Raw genomic sequence first — 19108 nt, 5'->3', positions numbered from 1 at the left:
TACAGTGTGTGTGTATGTGTGTGCATGCCTGGAGAGGGAGCTGATAGGACAGATAGAAAAATGATAGTGGGGTTTATTTCAAGGTGTTGAATTTTTAGTGGATTTTTTACATTTCTTCTTAAATGTTTTCTGATGGTTTGAGTATTTTGCAATGAGCGTTTTATTTTTTATAATCATAAAAGACACCCAATCTTAAAGCTCTTTTCTTTGTGAGGAAATATTCCAGCATGTGTAAGAGCACACAGGCTCAAGACCTTGTTGGGGGAGGAGCAGGAAGAGAAGATGTGGAAGAGGCACCTGTCTCTGGGGTAGCCAGTGAGAAACCAGTTCTGAATCCCAAAAGAGACAGGGAAGGCAGAGAGACCTGGGCTTGTGTCCGGGCCGTGAGCCTTACGTATGACCTTGGCATTGGCCATGTGCCCTTTTCCATGCCCCAGTTCCTCTCCTGCAAAATGAGGAGAATTCTACAGGGTCATTGTGCCTGACATATCATTAGGTACTTAACATTATTCAGTGTTACCATCGAATGAAGAATGGGTGAATGAATACACGTGTGCTTGATTCAGTGAGGTCACATGTGTAAAGTCTGAGCTATGTGGGTAAATACTCAACAAATGGTAGTTTTCTCTCTGACCCTCATGTCCTGTTCTGCAGCTGGGGTACCTGGGGAGTGAATTTAGTAGAGTGGGGTCTTGTCATCACCTGAGTTCCACGTTTCATTCTGCAGTCTTACATGGGGTGCTGCTGGAGTTGGTCAGCTGCTTCTCATTATACCTCACTTTCCTCATCTGTAAAGTGGGTGTTGTGATAATATATATCTTGGAAGGATTAAATGAGATACATAAAGACTTCACGTGATGCCTGGCGAATAGGAAGTTTTCAGTACATGTAGTAGTTAATAAAAATACTGAGTGTTCCCCAAGTAAACAGTACCTATTATGTGCTTCTGTAAATGGAGAGGATGCTACAGAGTGCCTGGCACAGAACAGGCCTCTAACAGATTGATTCAAATAGCCTGAGGGCAACACATGTCAGCATCCTGAATCTGTGGGCACCGCAACCAATTAATGCTTATTTCCATCACGAATGAACAGTTCTCGAAGGCATTCTGCAAACGTGCCTTTGCTAACGTAGTCTTTTCCAGCGATGATCTCTAAAACAGAATATATTAATATTTATAAGATGCACATTGTGTATTTTTCTTTACACAGATTCTCCTCCTTCCTTGGGTCTAAGTTGCCAGTTTTTAAATATATTTTTCTAACGTTCTTGTACCTGCAGAGAAAACGAGGTGCTCAAAGTCCAACTGAAGAAATACGTGGGAGCTGTCCAGATGCTGAAAAGAGAAGGTCAAACAGCTGAAGGTGAGGGGCAGACGGAGCCTGGGTGGGGAGGGGGCCACACCTTTTCATCTTCATCGCCCCTGTGCCTGGCATAGCAGACACTCAGCATGGGATGAGTGCACGTGCAGATGAATTAGAAGAACGGGGCTGGCTAGGGTTCCAGAAAATCAATTAAATGGAAAACCCTGCTCTGTATTCTTGCTAAATGCATAATATTATAAGACTTACTTGCCAGATTATTAGCAATACTGTATGAGTTTGTGTACTTAGGGAGTTTTATGTCTAGAGTCTTGAAACATTTGCAAGGTAGTGAACCTTCAGCACGATTGAGTCACATCAGGCCAGGGGTGAAAGCAACAGAACGCCAGAGTGGCGGAGAATCAGAGCTATGCACTTAGGCTGATCAGGCGCCAACCCCAGCTCTGGTTAAATTTCTTAATCTCTGTGTACCTCAGTTTTCTCATCTGTAGAATGAGGTTAGTTGACAGTGCCTACCTCATGAGGCAGTCCATGTAGACATCTTAGCATAATGCCTACTTAGAGTGAGTACTGAGTAGATTTTAGCTATTATTATTAATACTCTTAATCAGAAATACAGGTAGATAGAAAAATGATCGTTTGACCAAGATCTCACTGAATAAAGTAGTGCTATATGCTTCCTCCCTGTGCGGTTTGCCTGCACTTTAACTGTCATGCCTCTACTAAAATGTTTCTCAGGTCAGCCTGAAGAAGGGATAGTTAATTACCTTTGGCTCGAGGGTCTTGCAAACTTCAACCAACTGACCATTACAAGATTTTCTTAAAAATGAGCTCTCAGAGTGTGGACATTTTAACAGAGAGGTGGATGCTCCACGCTCACAGGTCTTGGGAGTCAACCAGACCTGGATTTGACTTCCGGTGCACCCTCCATGACTTGACCTCTTGGAGTTACTTTGCCATCTGGAAGAGGAAACGCCACACTAGTGTAAGAGGAAATGACACCAATGTCACGAGGGCTGTTGTGGGATTTTCGAAAACAATGACTGCAAAGCTTCTAGTATGGCACCCGGTGTATAGTTGGTGCTCAGTCAATGGTAGTTATTTTTCTGTGTCAGAGAGAGAGAGATAAGATCGGAGTCTGGATTTGGCTTGCGTAGCAATATCATAAAGACTTGAATTTTCTTTGGAGCTTTTGTGCTCGATCAGGTTCAACATGTTGATTTTTTGGATAACATACCTCGCCTCATTCTTGCTAGGTCTGTAACAGTTACCGGTCTGGGGGTTTCCATTGCAGAGTTAATCGTGTCTTGATGTGAGGGCTCATCCCCCTCTTCATACAGATACTGCTCGTGTCTCCCGGAACCCATCTCATTACGTGGAGTTACGTCTGCCCTGGCCTTCTGCCTCTTCACTTCTTCTCAGCTTTGTTCCCCCAGCACCTGGCTTTTACAGTCATTCATTCCATTCACTGTATGTTTCAAATGAATAGTATATGTTTAGCCCTTTACCCTTTCCGAGCAAGTTCAAGTATATTCACATTTGATTCAGTAGCGCTGTGATGAGTAGGTATGTTCCCTCTATTAAAAAAAATTCATTATTGGAGGCTCAGGAGAGCTTAAGGGGGCTTGTCCATGGATCTGGGGTGGAAATGAACTTGGGTTATTTTCTTCCAAATCCCTCTTCTTTGCCTTATGAAGTTCTTAAACTAGCGTGCAGAGGCTTTTCCTGGGGCGCCTGTTAAATATGCTTCTCAGGAGGTCTGGGTTGAGGCTCTAGATTCGCATGTCTAGATACGTGACTCTCCTGCAGCTGATCCGTGGACCACGCCATCACCTCTTGAGAAATCTACACTCTACCCACACAGAGCTTTGATTTGATGCAGTAAGAAAATTAAACCAGAGGGTGTGGGAAGCACCACTGGGCTTGCATTTGGTTTAAAAACCACAATACTATAAAGTACATTTCTGAGTAGGAGCATTTTTGGAATGAGTCCCCCCAAAACGGGTACACAGAACCTACAGCGTACAGAATGGTTTCTCACGGCAGCCAGAGTCCCTTTTCCTAAGACCCAGCCTGAATGCTCTGAGCCAAAGCTAGGTATGAGATAGCCCTTAAATGGAACAGAGCAGAGATAATGAAGCACATTTTGCTATTTCTTTGCTGTCCCTTACCCCTCGGTTTCTTACTGGGTCGTTTAGGACCATTTACCTTATCTGTGAGTCATCCTTAGTGGGAGGTCTTTATGAAAGCCCTCAGATGCAGGCACATACTGGCCGATGCCCTGCGTTTGCTTGTTTAAGTCCTGCAGTTTATTCCTTCTTCCACTTAAGTAATATTCGTGAGCACCAGCTGTATGCCAGACACTAGGAAGCAGCCTCATTAAAAGGCATGCTTTCAAAAATTGCACTCTGGCCTTTCCAGAGCTTTCACCTAATTTTTAAGTGTGTCATCTACTACTCAAAGGAATTGGGGCTCATTCCTCAACCCCAGCCAGATGCTGACTCAGTTTGTTGAGCTATTGAGTATGTGCCCTGGCCAGGTTGGGGTACCTTGGGGTGCCCTCGTCAGGCTTTGGTAGCTTGAGGTGTCCTGGCCAGGCTAGGGGGGGCTTGGGGTTTCTGGGGAGTTGGAGGAGCAGGGGCAGGGAGAGGTTGGAGAGGGAGAGTCCTTTCTTTCTGATGCAGGATTTCCTTGGCTCCTGACGTTAGGTGGACATAGAGATGTGTACTAGCTTCCCAGATTCAGGTGGGAATTCAGAATGCATTTTCCACGAAAGAAACCTTTTAGTTTGAGGATAAAGATTTTTCTGTCTTTTGGATGACAGATGGTTTATGAAACTGAGCTCATCAGTAGGGGAAAGAGTGAAGAGTCATTTAAGCCCCAAATGCCTTCAGGGCTGAATAGATGGCTGAGGGCTATATTGGGATCATTATATGCATAGTTGTTGTGGGAAGTGCCTTCAGGATTAAGAAAAAAAAATCAGCTTAAAATGGACCTTTAGAATAGACTGTTGACAAACTTTAAGAGGTTAGTAGGTAACTTTGTTTCAGTTCTGAGGTTATAATTAATCATGGCTATTCTTTCCCCCCAAATTCTCTATGAAACACCGATGTAGGAATCAGACAAAAAGTGATCAAAATAACATTTTTTTAAAAGAATTGTGTTTATTTATTTTTGCTGTGTTGGGTCTTCGTTTCTGTGCGAGGGCTTTCTCTAGTTGCAGCGAGCGGGGGCCACTCTTCATCGCGGTGTGCGGGCCTCTCACTATCGTGGCCTCTCTTGTTGCGGAGCACAAGCTCCAGACGCACAGGCTCAGTAGTTGTGGCTCACGGGCCTAGTTGTTCCGCGGCATGTGGGATCTTCCCAGACTAGGGCTTGAACCCGCGTCCCCCGCATCGGCAGGCAGACTCTCAACCACTGCGCCACCAGGGAAGCCCCCAAAATAACATTTTTATTACTGTCAGTTGATTGGAAACTCCAGCTTGACCTGAAGCCAGAATCACACTCCCCAATACATTGCCTCCCAGGTGTAGACCCAGGGCCCCCCACTGTGAGGCATTGTTGGATCTGCAGAATTACACTCACCCAGCGGGGACCAAGAGGGAAGACAGTCCGTGGAGCTGTTTCCCTTTTTAATACATCATCTCCATTTGATTCAGGATCTCACCAGTCGAGTGGGAGGTGGGGAGTGAGGCCCAGAGCATATTATGATGGATGTCTCCCCATGGAAACATGGGCCAAGGTGGCGGCCCTTCGCTAAGAGCTGTGATGACCGCAGCTGCTGGTGCCTCCTGAGGGGGAGAGGCCAGGGCAGTGGGGCTGGGGCAGGAGTGTGGGTCAGTGAGTGGACACCTCCTCCATTACACCTGTCCATCTGGAGAAAGGCTGTGTCAGTGGAAGGAAGGCTTATTTCACCTGTAGCTGTGACTGTTCTCCAAGGGGGTCACTTCATCCTATTCCGTGTACATGTCTCCATGAAAAAGGTAGTCACGGCCAAAACGTTTGGGAAACACTGTGCATTCTACACTCTTCTTGCACGTCATGATGAATGTTAGTGAATGAATGACCTCTGTGCCAAAGACACTGAGCACTGCCCAGGGCTACTGACTTAGAGGCCATGTAACTTTCTGTGCCCCAGTTTCTTTCTCTGTAAAAGGGGAATTGTAATAGTACCTTCCTTATAGGGTTTTGGGGGAAGATGAGATAGATGAGTACATGGAAAGCCTTTAGAATAATGTCTGATATGTAGTAGCCACTCAATAAATGTTATAATTATTATTATTACTATTTTTACTATCTCACTTTACCTCTCCTGGCCCCTTTGAACAATTGTAAAATTAGGATTTATTAAAATAGTATATACTTTATAGCTTGTTGTTGTTGTGGGGATTAGCTGTTAAGAGGTGTAATTCAGATAACATGCTGGGATCTAGAAAATGCTGTGGTGGACAGAATGTTGGTCCTCCAAAGATGTCCATGTCGTGATCCCCAGAATCTGTGAATATACCCCCTTACATGGCAAAAGGGACTTTTCGGATGTGATTAAGAATCTTGACATGGAGAGATTATCCTGGTTTATCCACATGGCCCCAGTGTAATCACAAGGGCCCTTCTAAGAGAAAGGCAGGAGGGTTGGAGAGGGAGAAGGAGTGACAACAGGAGCAGAGGTAGGAGTGATGCACTTTGAAGATAAAGGAGGGGCCACAAGCCAGGGAATGCGGGCATCCTCCAGGAACTGGAAAAGACAAGGAAACAGGTTCTCCCCTAGAGCCTCTAGAAGGAATGCAGTCCTGCTGACACCTTGAGTCTAGCTTATAGGACCCATTTGAGCCTTCTGACTCCCTGAACTTCAAGATAGTAAATCTGTGTTATTTTAAGCCACTAAGTTTATGGTAACTTGTTACAGCAGCCATAGGGAGCTCATATAAATATTCAGTTAAGTTGAGGTATTGCCTGGATGGACATGGGGATCATCTAATCATCTTATGGAGCTTGTGGTGGGAGGTTGATGTCTTAAAGGTTGGTTTTCTTGGTCAAAGGTCACCTGGTGGACAGACTTGGGACCTCAAGGGAGAGCTGTGGTCTTTGATTTGCAGCCACATCTGGGACAGGAAAGCACACCACCCCTCTGCCACACCCCTTTGTGCAAGGTGTGTTTGGCCAAGACAGGGAAGTCCTTGTCCCAGGTCACACTCACCCCACCCCGGGGGTCACTTGTGTCAGCCCTGGTGGATGATTCCTGTCACCAGCCAGCTCTGGACATTGGAGACGAAGCCTCCAGAGCTGTATGGTTGTGGCCTTACTGTCCGGTGGACCCTTGGTGTTACTGTTTGGGTGTGGTCATTGTTGCGTGTGCAGCTGGGGAGTCTGGGTTCTCTGAGTGTCCCGCGGCGGGGGTGGGGCTATTCTCATGAATGCTTTGCTGCATGTTGGGCTTCTCCCAGGCTCTCCCAAGGAGCATTTGCCTGTGAGTTGGAGCTTGCTCTCTGTATTAAGGAAGAGGTTCTCCTACCAGGGGCAGCTGAACGTGGGATTCCGGAAGTGCATGAGTCTGCCCTTGTCACACGGCTCCGGTTGCCTCTCCCGTCTGCCTGTGCACGGTGGACATCTGCGGCCTCACGGTGTCAGGTCCCACGTGCTCCAGTTTTCATCAGACCAGCGTCCTCGCTCAGGGTCAGCCCAGTGAGGTAGGTGAGGCTCCACCCTCCGTTCTGCACTTGACCTCAGCTGACTGGCTCCAGCCGGGTCTCGGGACTCTACTAGGCTGTCAAGAGTTCTTTCTTTCCTGTTGGGCCTGGAAGGCTGGGGCCACTGTGGTTACCTTGTCTCCAGGTGGAGCCTGGGCATGAGGCCGTCACACGGAGAGAGAAGCTGGGCTGAGAGGCAGAGAGGAATCAGGGGCTGATCGTGTCCTTCGAGCCCCTGAATCCAGCAGTGCCTGGCATGACTGTTCAGCCCCGAACGTACTATTAACAGGAGCAGTAATTCACCAACCTCCCCTGCCCCTGTTTTTGAGCTTGAGTTGGGTTAACAAAGCTCGTATGCTCCACGGTAAAAAATTAGCTCTTTACTGGGTGCAGAGTCCATTCTGTCTTCATGAAGCACTGTTATTTCTCTGGAGTCTTTCCCAATCCACAGTGTCTGTCTCTGTGGTGTGAGGCCCTTCCTCCCGGCCGCCCTCCGTCTCATTAGGTCCACTCCACTGGCATCACCTGTCCCGGCCACCGCAGTCCTGTTCCGTGGTGATGGATTTTAACACCGCAAGTGCTTGTCGGCATCGCCATTTAATTCACCTGCCGTAGGCTCAGGGGCAGAGGGAGAAGAAATGGCCTGTTGCTGGTGGCAATCAGAGTAATTGGCAGTGAGGGTAGGAGATCCAGTGGGAGGAACTTGACAGATGAGGGAGGCTTGGGAACAGTTTTTAAAATTTACTCTAAGAAAAAAAAGAAACAAAAAAAGGAAGTCATCAGCCTGTCTCCCGTGTCATGTCTCTGCCTGCGTGTGTCATGCCCACTGATGCCCACTCCACTGCTGCTTCTGCTTCATGCCCTCCCTGGGGTCTCAGTTTCCCTGGGCTCCCAGAAAGTGGGGAGGGACAGTTGAGAAGCCTAATGCTGTGAAGATGGACGGTCATGGGCGAGAGGATTCCTGGAGCTCGCATGTTTCAAGGGTGCGTGCGGTGCTGTGTACCCTTTTGTCCTTCAGTCTCAGTCACCGCAGGTGTTGGCGCCTCCCCTTGGGTGGCCGCACGTTCTTGCCTGCTGTGTGCACGGAGGTAGAGATGTCTTTGTTTGAGGCAGGCTGCTTTGGTTGCAAGGAAAGCAAGGTCATGAGTCTTGTGTGTATGTGTCTGTGTCTGGTTCTAGTGGGATAAGCGTGGGACCTCGTGGAAACACTGTTAAGGTCTCATCACTCTGCTGTTTAAAACTCAGTCCAGACTTTCTGACCATGGCTTGCGGTACTTGGTGTGATCTGGCTCTTCCCTACTTTCCAGCCCCACCTCCCCTCACCCTCTTGTTCCCTCTCTCGGCCCCGGCCACACCGGGCTTGACTAAGTAATACATCAGGGCCTTTGCACTTGCTGTCCTTCTGCTGGAAAGCTTCTCCCTCAATCTCTGAATGGCTGATTCTGCCTTGTGAGGCAGTTTCCATTCAGATGTCAACTCCTCTGACCTCCCTGCCTCTCCTTCTTTCTTTGTTCCATTACTTCCTTTATCTTCATCACAGCAGCTTTATCAGTACCTCACAGTATCTGGTTGTTTATTCCCTTCCTTGTTCACTGTCTGTGTTCCACCCTGCAGTGTACAGTCCACAGGAGCAGGGACCTTACCTGTTGTTCTTCCCGGCTGTGTTCACAGTGCCTTGCACAGTGCTTGACCCAAGGGATGTGCTCCATTAAAGTTTATAACATGGGGCTTCCCTGGTGGTGCAGTGATTGAGAGTCCGCCTGCCAATGCAGGGGACACGGGTTCGTGCCCCGGTCCGGGAAGATCCCACATGCCGCGGAGCGGCTGGGCCCGTGAGCCATGGCCGCTGAGCCTGCGCGTCCGGAGCCTGTGCTCTGCAACGGGAGAGGCCACAACAGTGAGAGGCCCGTGTACCGCAAAAAAAAAAAAAAAAAAAAAAAAAATGTATAACATGAATGAACAGAAATCCAAGAGGAGCTATTGTAGGACCTGGCCTCCTGGCATTTAGGTGATTGAAAACCCACGGCAGCCAGGGAGAGCTCAGCAGTGGGCGAGGTCACGGGTCTTCATTCTAGGGCTACAGATAATGTGCTGTACCCTGTGTAACCGCTTCCTTCAGTTGTGCCTCCAACCAGATTCTTCTGATCATATACAGTTTTGGCTCCTTGTGACTACAGTTAGCACATGACTTTGACTCTTCCAGGGTTTCATCATTCAGAGATCTTTTGACTACAGGAGTCATAAAGTCCAATTCAATGTTTTTTTTTTTTTTTTTTTTTTTTTGCGGTATGCAGGCCTCTCAGTGTTGTGGCCTCTCCCGTTGCGGAGCACAGGCTCCGGACGCGCAGGCTCAGCGGCCATGGCTCACGGGCCCAGCCGCTCCGCGGCATGTGGGATCTTCCCGGACCTGGGCACGAACCCGTGTCCCCTGCATCGGCAGGCGGACTCTCAACCACTGCGCCACCAGGGAAGCCCCAATTCAATGTTTTTTAAATGAAAACAATGGAAGTCCAGGAGTGCCTGTCTTCAGGAATGGCTTGATCCAGGGCCTCAAACAATATCATTAGGAGGATTTTTTGGTTTTGATTTTTTTCATTTCTCGACTCTGTCTCCCTTCCCGCTCGCCCACAAATATTGGCAGTGTGGTGCTGGTGAATGTTTAACAGCTAGCTCTCTAAGGGAAGAAGGCTCTGATTTAAAGTGCTTGCTGATGTCCATGGTGGCGGTGCTCCATTGTGGCTGATTTCAAGCTGTCAACACGATGTCACTGAATGCAGAATTGGGAAGAGGTACATGCACTGGGCTCCTGTGAGCTGGTGTGCCCCAGCTTTACACCCGCCCCCCATGTGTTGGCTCCATTTTCAGGCAGGTGTTCTTATGCTGGCAGAAAGCTGCCAGCAGCTCTTGGTTTAATCTTCCCAGCAACCCAACTGAAGAGAGAGCTCTTCCCCACTAGTTTCCTTATAAACCACTCTCCCATCTTCCCCCAGGAGGAGCAGTGCTTCTCAATCTTGGCTCCATATTCAGTCACCTGGGGAGTTCTAAAAAATCCCAGTGCTTGGCCACTTGGAACCACTGCCTTCAGATTGATGAAGTGATGTGTGCTAATGTGTTTCAAATGTGTCAGTACTCCTTGATTCTTGGCCTGTGGTAGATACCTTGAATCTCATTGACACAAGAAATTGATCGTTACAGTCATCCACCTCTAAAGTGGCTGAGCCAAAATTCCTACCCAGATGTAAGCCAAGTGCACGCTTCCCCCAGTGCCCTGAGTTGATTCTCCCGGAAATGTTCTAGGTGATGAGATACGCTGCATCCCTCTGGGCCTCAGAGGTGGTGTATGACAGGTGACCGAGAGGTGCTTGGTAGGGGCAGCCTCTGCCTGGGATGCCTGGCTTGATTGGTTCGACTCTACCCCTTAACTTCATCCTGAGAAAAACCCACTCTGTGCCCCTGTCTTTGGTGGGTGACCGAAACCCAGTCATGGACCACATGAGGAGCCGGGTCAGAGCATGAGGTGCTTGGAACTGGACATCAGCTGGGGACAAACAGAAGCGCTGGCTCACCGCTTCTCAGTAGCAGTGGTGTGTGTGGACCAGGCGTGCTGTAGACGTTTTCTTCTTCCTCAATGAAGGCTCCTCCTTCCACGGTAAAGAGAAGCCTTTGCCTTGAGAAGGAGCATGGAGAAGGCGATAGCAGGGCTTGGAGGCAAAAGGCAGGCACACGTTTTCCAGTTGGGGGGAATCTGGGTTGAACCTCAGCCCTATCATCTACCAGCTCCGAAGTCTTGGAATGAGTTTTAATCTCAGAGCTTCAGTGTTTTCATTTGAACAGAGAGATAATAATGTTGACTTCCTAGCATATTTTGAAGTATAAAAGAGATGACATATATGAAGTACCAGGCAATTGTTGACATTATTTTGGGTTGGAGATGCAGTTTGAGGGGCATCCAGGCTGTGGAAGGTCAGGGACCGTTAGCAGAACACCTGTACATTAATTTCTGAAAGTGGGTGAATAATTATGGTGATAATTGTAGAGTAAATCTCTTTGAAAGCTTTGTAGTCCGTTATGCTGGTAGAACAATATTTGTGTGATTAGCCAGTTTCCTCACCTTTAAATAAAAATCTGAACAGGTAGCCCCAGTACCTGGCCCTTGCTAAGCACTCGGTACTGCCAGCACCAGGAAGATGCTCCAGGGACAGTGACCAAAGCTTTGATATTTTAAAATCAGGACTTGCTGGAGAAGTCCAGGAAGTAAGGTACCCATCACCCAATGTACTCACCACCCAGGTATAACACATACATTTCCATATTGATTGCAGATTAATGAAAAGACTTAAAAGTTGCAAATGCAGTTGAGGGTGTCCTTACTGACTGCACGCACAGATGTTTCCAGATTAATTCTGATGGCCCAGCTTGGGTGGCAGGCCTCACTTAAACGAATTCTGGGGACTTGAGTGGCATGGGCGGGTGGGGGGAGAGTTAGAACTCTGATAGGCCTAGCCATGGTCACATGCCCTTTCCTGGAAGGGAGGACGTAAGGTGGGAGCAGCCCCATCCAAACATTCTGAATTGAGAATGCAGAGGGGCAGGTCCCCAGAAATAAGAGATGAATTCTGACAAGAGAGGATTTGGGGAGCAAAAGCAGATGATCTTGCATCTGGAGTGATGTGGGAAGTGGAGGTAACACCAACATTTTTACGTAGGAGGGGTTTGGTGGTTTTGTTGGAAGGGGGTTTGGAGGCATCGTCTTGCTCTGTTTTTATGGAATTTGTAGGTTTCCTTGGGATAGTGTCTCAGGTAGAACTAGACTTGGCTGCATAAAGAAAAGAAACCTAGACAAGACTGACTTCCATAACGTTTTTCTCTTATCCCACACAAGTCTAGAAGTAAGCAGTCTAGTCCAAGGCTAGTGTGATGATTCCATAGCAGTTGGGAGCTCAGGCTGCTGTTTTCTTTTTGCTCTGCCATCCTCAGTACACGGCTTCTTGTCTTCATGATTGCCTCATGGTATCTATCAACGTATTGCGGCTAGTGCTCCAGCCATCACATCTGTATTTCAGGCAGATAGATGCAGAAGGGGGAAGGGAAGAGAGTGCACTTCACAGCTGAATTCTATAAGGATGTAAAACTTTAAGGATCATAAGCTTTCTTTAAGCAGCTTTCGCCCCAAATGACTTCTGCTTAATGCTGTTGGGCCTCCCCTACTTGTGGGGAAAGCTGGGAAACGTGGTTGCTTAACTGGCACATAGGGAAGGAGGGACAGTGGATATCGGGTAGGCAGCCCGCAGTCCTTGCCCCAGGTGGCTTTGAGGAAGGTGAGGCTGATGACAATTTTGCCGGGGTGGGTGGAGGAGGATGTTTCTAAAGTCCCCCCAAGCCACCCCTTACTAGCCATCACTACTGGGAAAAGCTTCATCAGCGATACAGGGTCATAGCTGCAAGAGGATCCATTCCCTAGTTCTAAAAGTGGCCCATGTCTCTCTGGAGACCTCCATACGAGATAATGTTTTATTTGCTCCACCTGATTTTATCCCCTGCAGGATGCTTTCCTCTCATAAGTCATTGCAAAGACAATTGCCTGAAAACGCCAAGTATCGATTCATGAGTTTTGTTCATTTCCTTTTTATTGTTCGGTAGGAAACAAAGGCCCAGAAACAGAACAGGAGTACTTGGAGTGCTTCAGCTCCCTCCTTAGAGGACTAGGCCAGACATAACACTTATCGTTGTCATTGTCACTTTTTAGGGCTGTCTCGGCGTTGTGATTCTCGTCCTGCAGTTTTTCAATCAGTGTCTCCGTTGGTGTTCAGCTCCTCCCCTTCCTGGAAGCTGACAGGTGGCTTGTTTTGTTAAATGCCACTTTGGTTCTGAAAACTGCTCTGTTTTAAGTTTCTAATTACAGTTTTCATCAGGCAACTTGGTCATTTTGCTTTGCTTGAGTGGGTAATGATGCTCCTACCTCGGCGGAGAGTGACTTGTCTAAATGTTTTCTTTTTTCTTGGACTGAATAGAAAAATAGACATCCTAGAAAGAGATAAAGCCCACCTCTTGGTCTGGGGTTATTTCACTGGTTTATGGCCTCAATTTCATTCTTTGTGTTTCAGGAGAAATACACTCCTTCCTCACCCCTCTCTGCGGAATGCCTTCTCACCCTCGTACCTTCTGTTCATTCCGTATAGAATCTTCCTTCTGCCCAGTATACCTCCTAGTCACAGTCGGATATCATTGCTCCAGGAAGCCTAAATGATGTCCCCACCATCATTTCCCCTAGTTGGTCACTCCCAGATCTATAGTATTGCTGCGTAATTTGTGCTTTAAAATTTTAATTTCTTCCTTTCTTTAGTGACATATTCCATAAACATTTACCAGGATATAAGCTCTGTGACAGTGGGGACTGACTTGGTTTTGATACTGTTGTACACTCAGCTTCTGAAACAGATTCCGTACACCTGGTAAGTGATCAGTAGCTGTTTGATGAGTGATGGACTGACTGACTTACTGAGTTTAAATACTAATAATAACTAACGTGGGTTAAGCGCCACATGCCAGGCCCTGTGCTAACTGCTTAAGAGGCCACGTTCCTGTGAGGCGGGTTCTCTTTATCATCCGCACTTTACAGGTGGGGAAACTGAGGTCAAGAAAGGTCAGAGAGAGTATAGGGGAGTCCAACTGTCTACATTAAAGTCCTTTCCATGTACTGTGTTAGATTGTTGTTATTACCACCGTCATGGTCAAGTGCTCTGCCCAAGGCACACAGCTGGTGGGTGGGGGGCCGGATCATTGAGGCCCCGAAACAGAAGTGAATGACCTCTGGAGGTCACAGCTGGGGGTGAATGGGTGGGTCCAGTAACCTGGGCTCCAGCAGAGGGGGGTGCCTGGTCTTTCCAGTCCCAGTTTTCTCCCAGGCAGCCAAGCCGGTGGGCAGAGCAGGCGAGGATGTGGATGCCGAGCCGTGTGAGGTGCTGCTTGGATGCCCTTGACCCGAGTTCCTGGGAGGCATTCTGGGTCTGTGCTGCACTCCCCATTACCTTTCCATTTCTGACTTAGAGTCTGTTTCTGAGACCCAGTCCCTCCAAAACAAAACAAAACGCCCTCCTCTACCAGGTGGAGCCAATTAGGCCAAGCTCGGCTCTACCTTTAATTACTTTTGCCCTCATTTGCATCTGGTTTGTCTCATTATAATGCCATTAGCAGGGTGGCGACCAGCAATGGTGCGCACGCAGTTTTGAGGCCTTGCTTCTGTGGTCTTGGCTTCCTTCTGAGTAAAATGAAGGATTTGGAATAGACACAAGCACACATACGCCCCTGGGCCGGAAGCAGCCTGCTGAACTCACCTGGCTTGCCTGAAAATTGTCTTTAGCAACTTGATTGTGGAATAACAATTTGTGTTTTCTTTCCTTGTTAAAAAATGAAGCCATATTCATTGTAGAGAATTTAAAAAGACAAGCAAAGAAGGAGAAAATAAAAATCACAAACCCTCAAGCGTTGTTAATATTTTGGAGTATATCCTTCCAGACGAGTATAGCACTATGCTGTGAACACTCTTGGGATAAACACATCTTGCCTGAAAAGTTTGGGCATCCCTCACCCCCCTAATTGACACATGGACTTCATGGGCTAAGAAGAAAACTGATGGCATTAAAAAAAACACACCAATAACAAATAATTGGTAGGGATTTTAACAGTAAAATCAGGCAGTGATATAAAATGACTGTAAATTATGCCAAGGTCCTGTCAGTAACCAGTCACATGTGTGCCAAGATGACAGGAAGTGGGGTTTGATGGGCATGCAAACTGGTTATTGCTGTCTTGCCTCCTTCCTTACCCCTTTTCCAGAGGAAAGCAGGACAGCATTCATGAAGGCTGCCCATCCTGTGTTAGAGCATGAAGGTGTAGTCCATGGGTTTGGCCTGGAAGGTTCTAGCTCTGCCCCTTGCCAGCGGTGTTACCTTGGGCAGATAACCTGGCCTTTTTTGTGTGTTTTATCTTTTTCCTTTCTGTATGTTTTTTGTTTTGTTTTGTTTTTGTGTGTGTGGTACGCGGGCCTCTCACTATTGTGGCCTCTCCCGTTGCAGAGCACAGGCTCCCGTCGCACAGGCTCAGCGGCCATGGCTCACGGGCCCAGCTGCTCCGCGGCATGTGGGATCTTCCCGGACCGGGGCACGAACCCGTGTCCCCTGCATCAGCAGGCGGACTCTCAACCACTTGCACCACCAGGGAAGCCCCTGTATGTTTATTTTTTGGATAGTTTCTGTTGCTAAGCCTTGAAGTACACTAATCTTTCTTTGCATTTAGCTCATGACACTTTACGGTGGCTGTACCTGGCTGCAAGGGATGCTGGGAAACATAGTCTCTTAGTTTTGTGCCCAGATGTCCAAGTGCCCAGCAAAAATTGGTGTTTTTCTTACTACATAAGAAACACTGGCTATTAGGGGATACTTGTCATTTTTGCCACACATGTGAATTAATTGCTACTCTGCTTTTGATGAGCAAGTGGGCGCAAAGTGCTAGCTTTCTGGGCAATGGCAGCGATGGGGTCAGTTTCAGTGGAGAAATGGGGAGAGGTAAAATGTGAAAGATGGTCTCCTCTCAGCACTTGGAAGCTCTCCCCCTGTTTGGGTGAAACAGGAGTTATCCTCCTCTTCATGTTTAAGAAGTAAGGTAGCCAGTTGCTTTGTGTCCCATGCCTGTTTCCCCTGTGAATCTCGGGTGCCCTTGTGGCATGAAGGATTAGATTTACCATGATCCTACTGATCAGCTGGGTCAGTGCCGAGAGAATTTGATTAAACTAGAATTGAGACCCAGGTCCAAATCTTGGCTGAATGCTCTTGATGCTCATGTTATTTTCAGATGGCATAAACTCAACTTGCGCCATCTGTAAGGCACGGATAGTAACTACCTGGCTCAGTTAACAGTGGATCCCAGGTTTACGAGATCAAGTTTGAAACTGCTCTTTCTATATCGTTTAGTCTCCCATAGGGAGAGGAAAATAAACTTTACAGTATTTTCTTGGTTTCCCATGACTTGTTCTCGTACTTTCTACCTTCCTTGGGTAATTTCTATCTGGAGAGTACGACAGTTGGCATTCAGTTAAATATGAATTACAGAAGGTCTCTTCTGTTATTTGCAGTGATAAAAAATATTGGTTTAATATATTAGAGTTGATGTCAGTGAAAGCAATCACTTCATAGCTTGTTTTTCATAATTGAGTATTTTACTGGAATTTAAAAAATGAGTTATATGTGTTTTTTTAATAACAATCCCAATAATACAGAGACGTATAAAGGAGTTAATCTCCCTTAATGCTCCCCACGTTAGAAAACCAGGGTAAATTGATGTATGTGAACTTAGGCAAATCTATACTCTGCAAACGTAAGTATACCTGTTCTACCTATTCCAGTTTTCTCCCCTCTAAAATAGGATTACAGTCTCTATCAGGGGTTGGCAAACTATGGCCCATGGGCATGCCATCTGTTTTTGTAAATAAAGTTTTATTGGAACACAGCCACATCCATTTGTTATGTAGTGTCTGTGTGCTTTGTCTATACAATGGAGGAGTTGAGTGGTTCCAACAGAGACACATGGCCTGAAAAACTGAAAACCATCTAACCCTTTACAGAAAGTTTGCTGACCCCCGATCTGACCTACTTCGGCTTTCTCAGGTAACAGCATATCACTGAACAGTCATGAATCTTCCTCCAGATCAGTAGATACAGATCTAAGTCATTCTTTTTAATATCTGCATATCAGGGTTGATCATGTGACTGTCCTGTGATTGTTAAAATCATTCCCCCATAGATGGTATTTAGTTTGATTCCAGGTTTTTGCCATCACAAACAGTGCTTCATCAACCCCTGTATACATGTATTTTTTATTTTATTTTATTTTATTATTTATTTATTTTTGGCTGTGTTGGGTCTTCGTTTCTGTCCGAGGGCTTTCTCTAGTTGCAGCGAGCGGGGGCCACTCTTCATTGCGGTGCGCGGGCCCCTCACTGTCGCGGCCTCTCTTGTTGCGGAGCACAAGCTCCAGATGCTCAGGCAGTAGTTGTGGTTCACGGGCCTAGTTGCTCCGCGGCATGTTGGACCTTTCCAGACCAGGGCTCGAACCCGTGTCCCCTGCATTGGCAGGCAGATTCTCAACCACTGTGCCACCAGGGAAGCCCTACATGTATTCTTGTATCCTGGGCTGCTGCTTTTATGTGGGAAAGATTTACAGAAGTACGGTCGCTGAGGGAAAGCATGGGTTCTGTGCCCATCAGTTCCCTTTTGGTTTGAAACCAACATGTCATGTCATCAAATGTTCTCCCTGATCTGACACCATTTTTTTTGGATCTGACATATTTTTTTGGGATCTGACATTTTTTAAAAAAGTGATTTTCAATCTCTTTTGACTCTGGCTCACAGTAAGAAATAGGCTTTTGAAGTACACACTTTCAAGTGTGTATATAATTGAGACACAACCTTCCTGGAATAATACTTAACCTTCACTACGGGCAAAACATTCTCATGTTTTGTATCCTGTTCTATTCCATGTTGACAAACATCAACTGTGACTCCCTGAATTATTTTCACCACCCTACAAAAGGGACACAACCTGTGGTTTGAGAAACACCATTTTCTAGAAAGGGGTAATATTCTGGAATCTTGTAATCTAGTTAAGTTTGATATTTTATCTGTTGACCAAGGCCATTCCTCCTCCTTCCCTTCCTTATTTAAGGTAAAAACATTCTTCTTCTTAATGAAAATTCATATATATTTTAATGCATAATGTCTTTATAGTGCAAGGTGGGATACAGACCAGTTTCCTTTGGAAATGGGAGTTGTGCTTTGGTTTTCGTGTGTTTCCTGGGAGAGACTGAATACTGGGGCTTTGCCACCATGCAGTGTGGACATACCTGTTAGCCAAGCCACCTCACAGGTGATTTGTCCTCTCTCAGGTCTAGCCCAGTTGCTCATACGTTGATCCTGACCACCCCCGACCGCAGTGTTCACACACGTCACCACCCCCCGCTCAGCCTTAACTCCCACTCTGTCCTCTGCTGAGTGCTCTGCAGACTTTGGCCTTGACCAGCCGTGAAAACTATTCCCTCTGGATCTGTTGAGGCCTGCAGCCTTATTTTAGTAATAGAACTTTTCCCCCCTTTGGCAAACAAGGAAGCCAACCGAAGCCAACAAGAAAGGGTATTATCTCACAGAACTTCTTCGGGTGCAGGTCTGGCTGGATCCAGGTGCACAGGCAGTTTACCAGGAAGATTTATCTCTCTTCCCCTTTGTCCTGCTTCAGGTTCTGGTAGGTTTGTTTCATTTTCAGACAGCTTATCTTTCCTGGAGAGAGGAAGAGGTAAGATAGAAGCTGGAGAGACAGGGAAGGGTCAGAGCAAGGATCATTCCATGTGACCTGCAGAGAGGCTTGGGTTTTACCCACAGGCTTGGGAAGCTGGTGAAAAATTTAAAGTGGGAAGTGACATGAGTCAATTTGCATGTTTCCTCCCCTCACACGAAGATCTGCCCCATGTGTCGTATTGTTCTCTGTACGTCAGAAGCTGGCTTCTGCCTTTAGAGGGATGGTTACTTTCAGACGCCTAAAATATTTTTTTCCTTTTTTTCTCCTTTTTTTGAAATTTCTGACATTGTTTGAATTTAATGATTCATATTACGAATTATTCATGAAAATGATCTTTTAAGCTTCTTATAATAGCTGAAATTATCCTTCATTAGATACTGACAGTTCCTGTGATGGGTGTAATTATAAAAAAAATATTCTTAGGCTAGTTATATTCTGCAGTGTTAAAATTACGCAAATGAGCAAGGGATAAGAATAGAAGCTGAGTAGGATGGTCAGATTTTATGGGAGAAGGGGGGGTGGCAGCATTGCAGATTTTCTCAAAATGAATAAATATGTGCTGTACACATTAAATACGTTTTTATTACAGTCTGCCTTGATGTTCACCCTTTCCTCATTGGCAGGGGAGCACATTAATTTTAGCGCCCTGAATTGTTTGTAGCTCTTGCCCATGTATGAATCGCATAAAGGAGAAATTTTCTTTTTTTTTCTTTCCTCCTTCGTTCCACTCAGCATTTTCTGCAAGGCAGGCTG

The 19108-nt window shown here is 46.6% G+C and overlaps 1 protein-coding gene across 5 annotated transcripts in view; it reads left to right on the top strand.

The window, feature by feature from the left end:
- The window catches only part of SNX29 (sorting nexin 29), a 550741-nt gene that overhangs the window by 201528 nt on the left and 330105 nt on the right, over positions 1–19108 (top strand). For all 5 annotated transcript variants that reach the window (XM_019928689.3, XM_073792297.1, XM_073792298.1 and 2 more), the window contains one exon: positions 1282–1364. In XM_019928689.3, coding sequence (XP_019784248.1) covers positions 1282–1364 — 83 coding nt within the window. The remainder of the gene's footprint in view (positions 1–1281; positions 1365–19108) is intronic.

Source organism: Tursiops truncatus, chromosome 15 (genome assembly GCF_011762595.2).
Source record: "Tursiops truncatus isolate mTurTru1 chromosome 15, mTurTru1.mat.Y, whole genome shotgun sequence".
Taxonomy (NCBI): domain Eukaryota; kingdom Metazoa; phylum Chordata; class Mammalia; order Artiodactyla; family Delphinidae; genus Tursiops; species Tursiops truncatus.
Note: the sequence above shows the minus strand (reverse complement) of the source record. Positions and strands in the feature narration are given on the sequence as shown.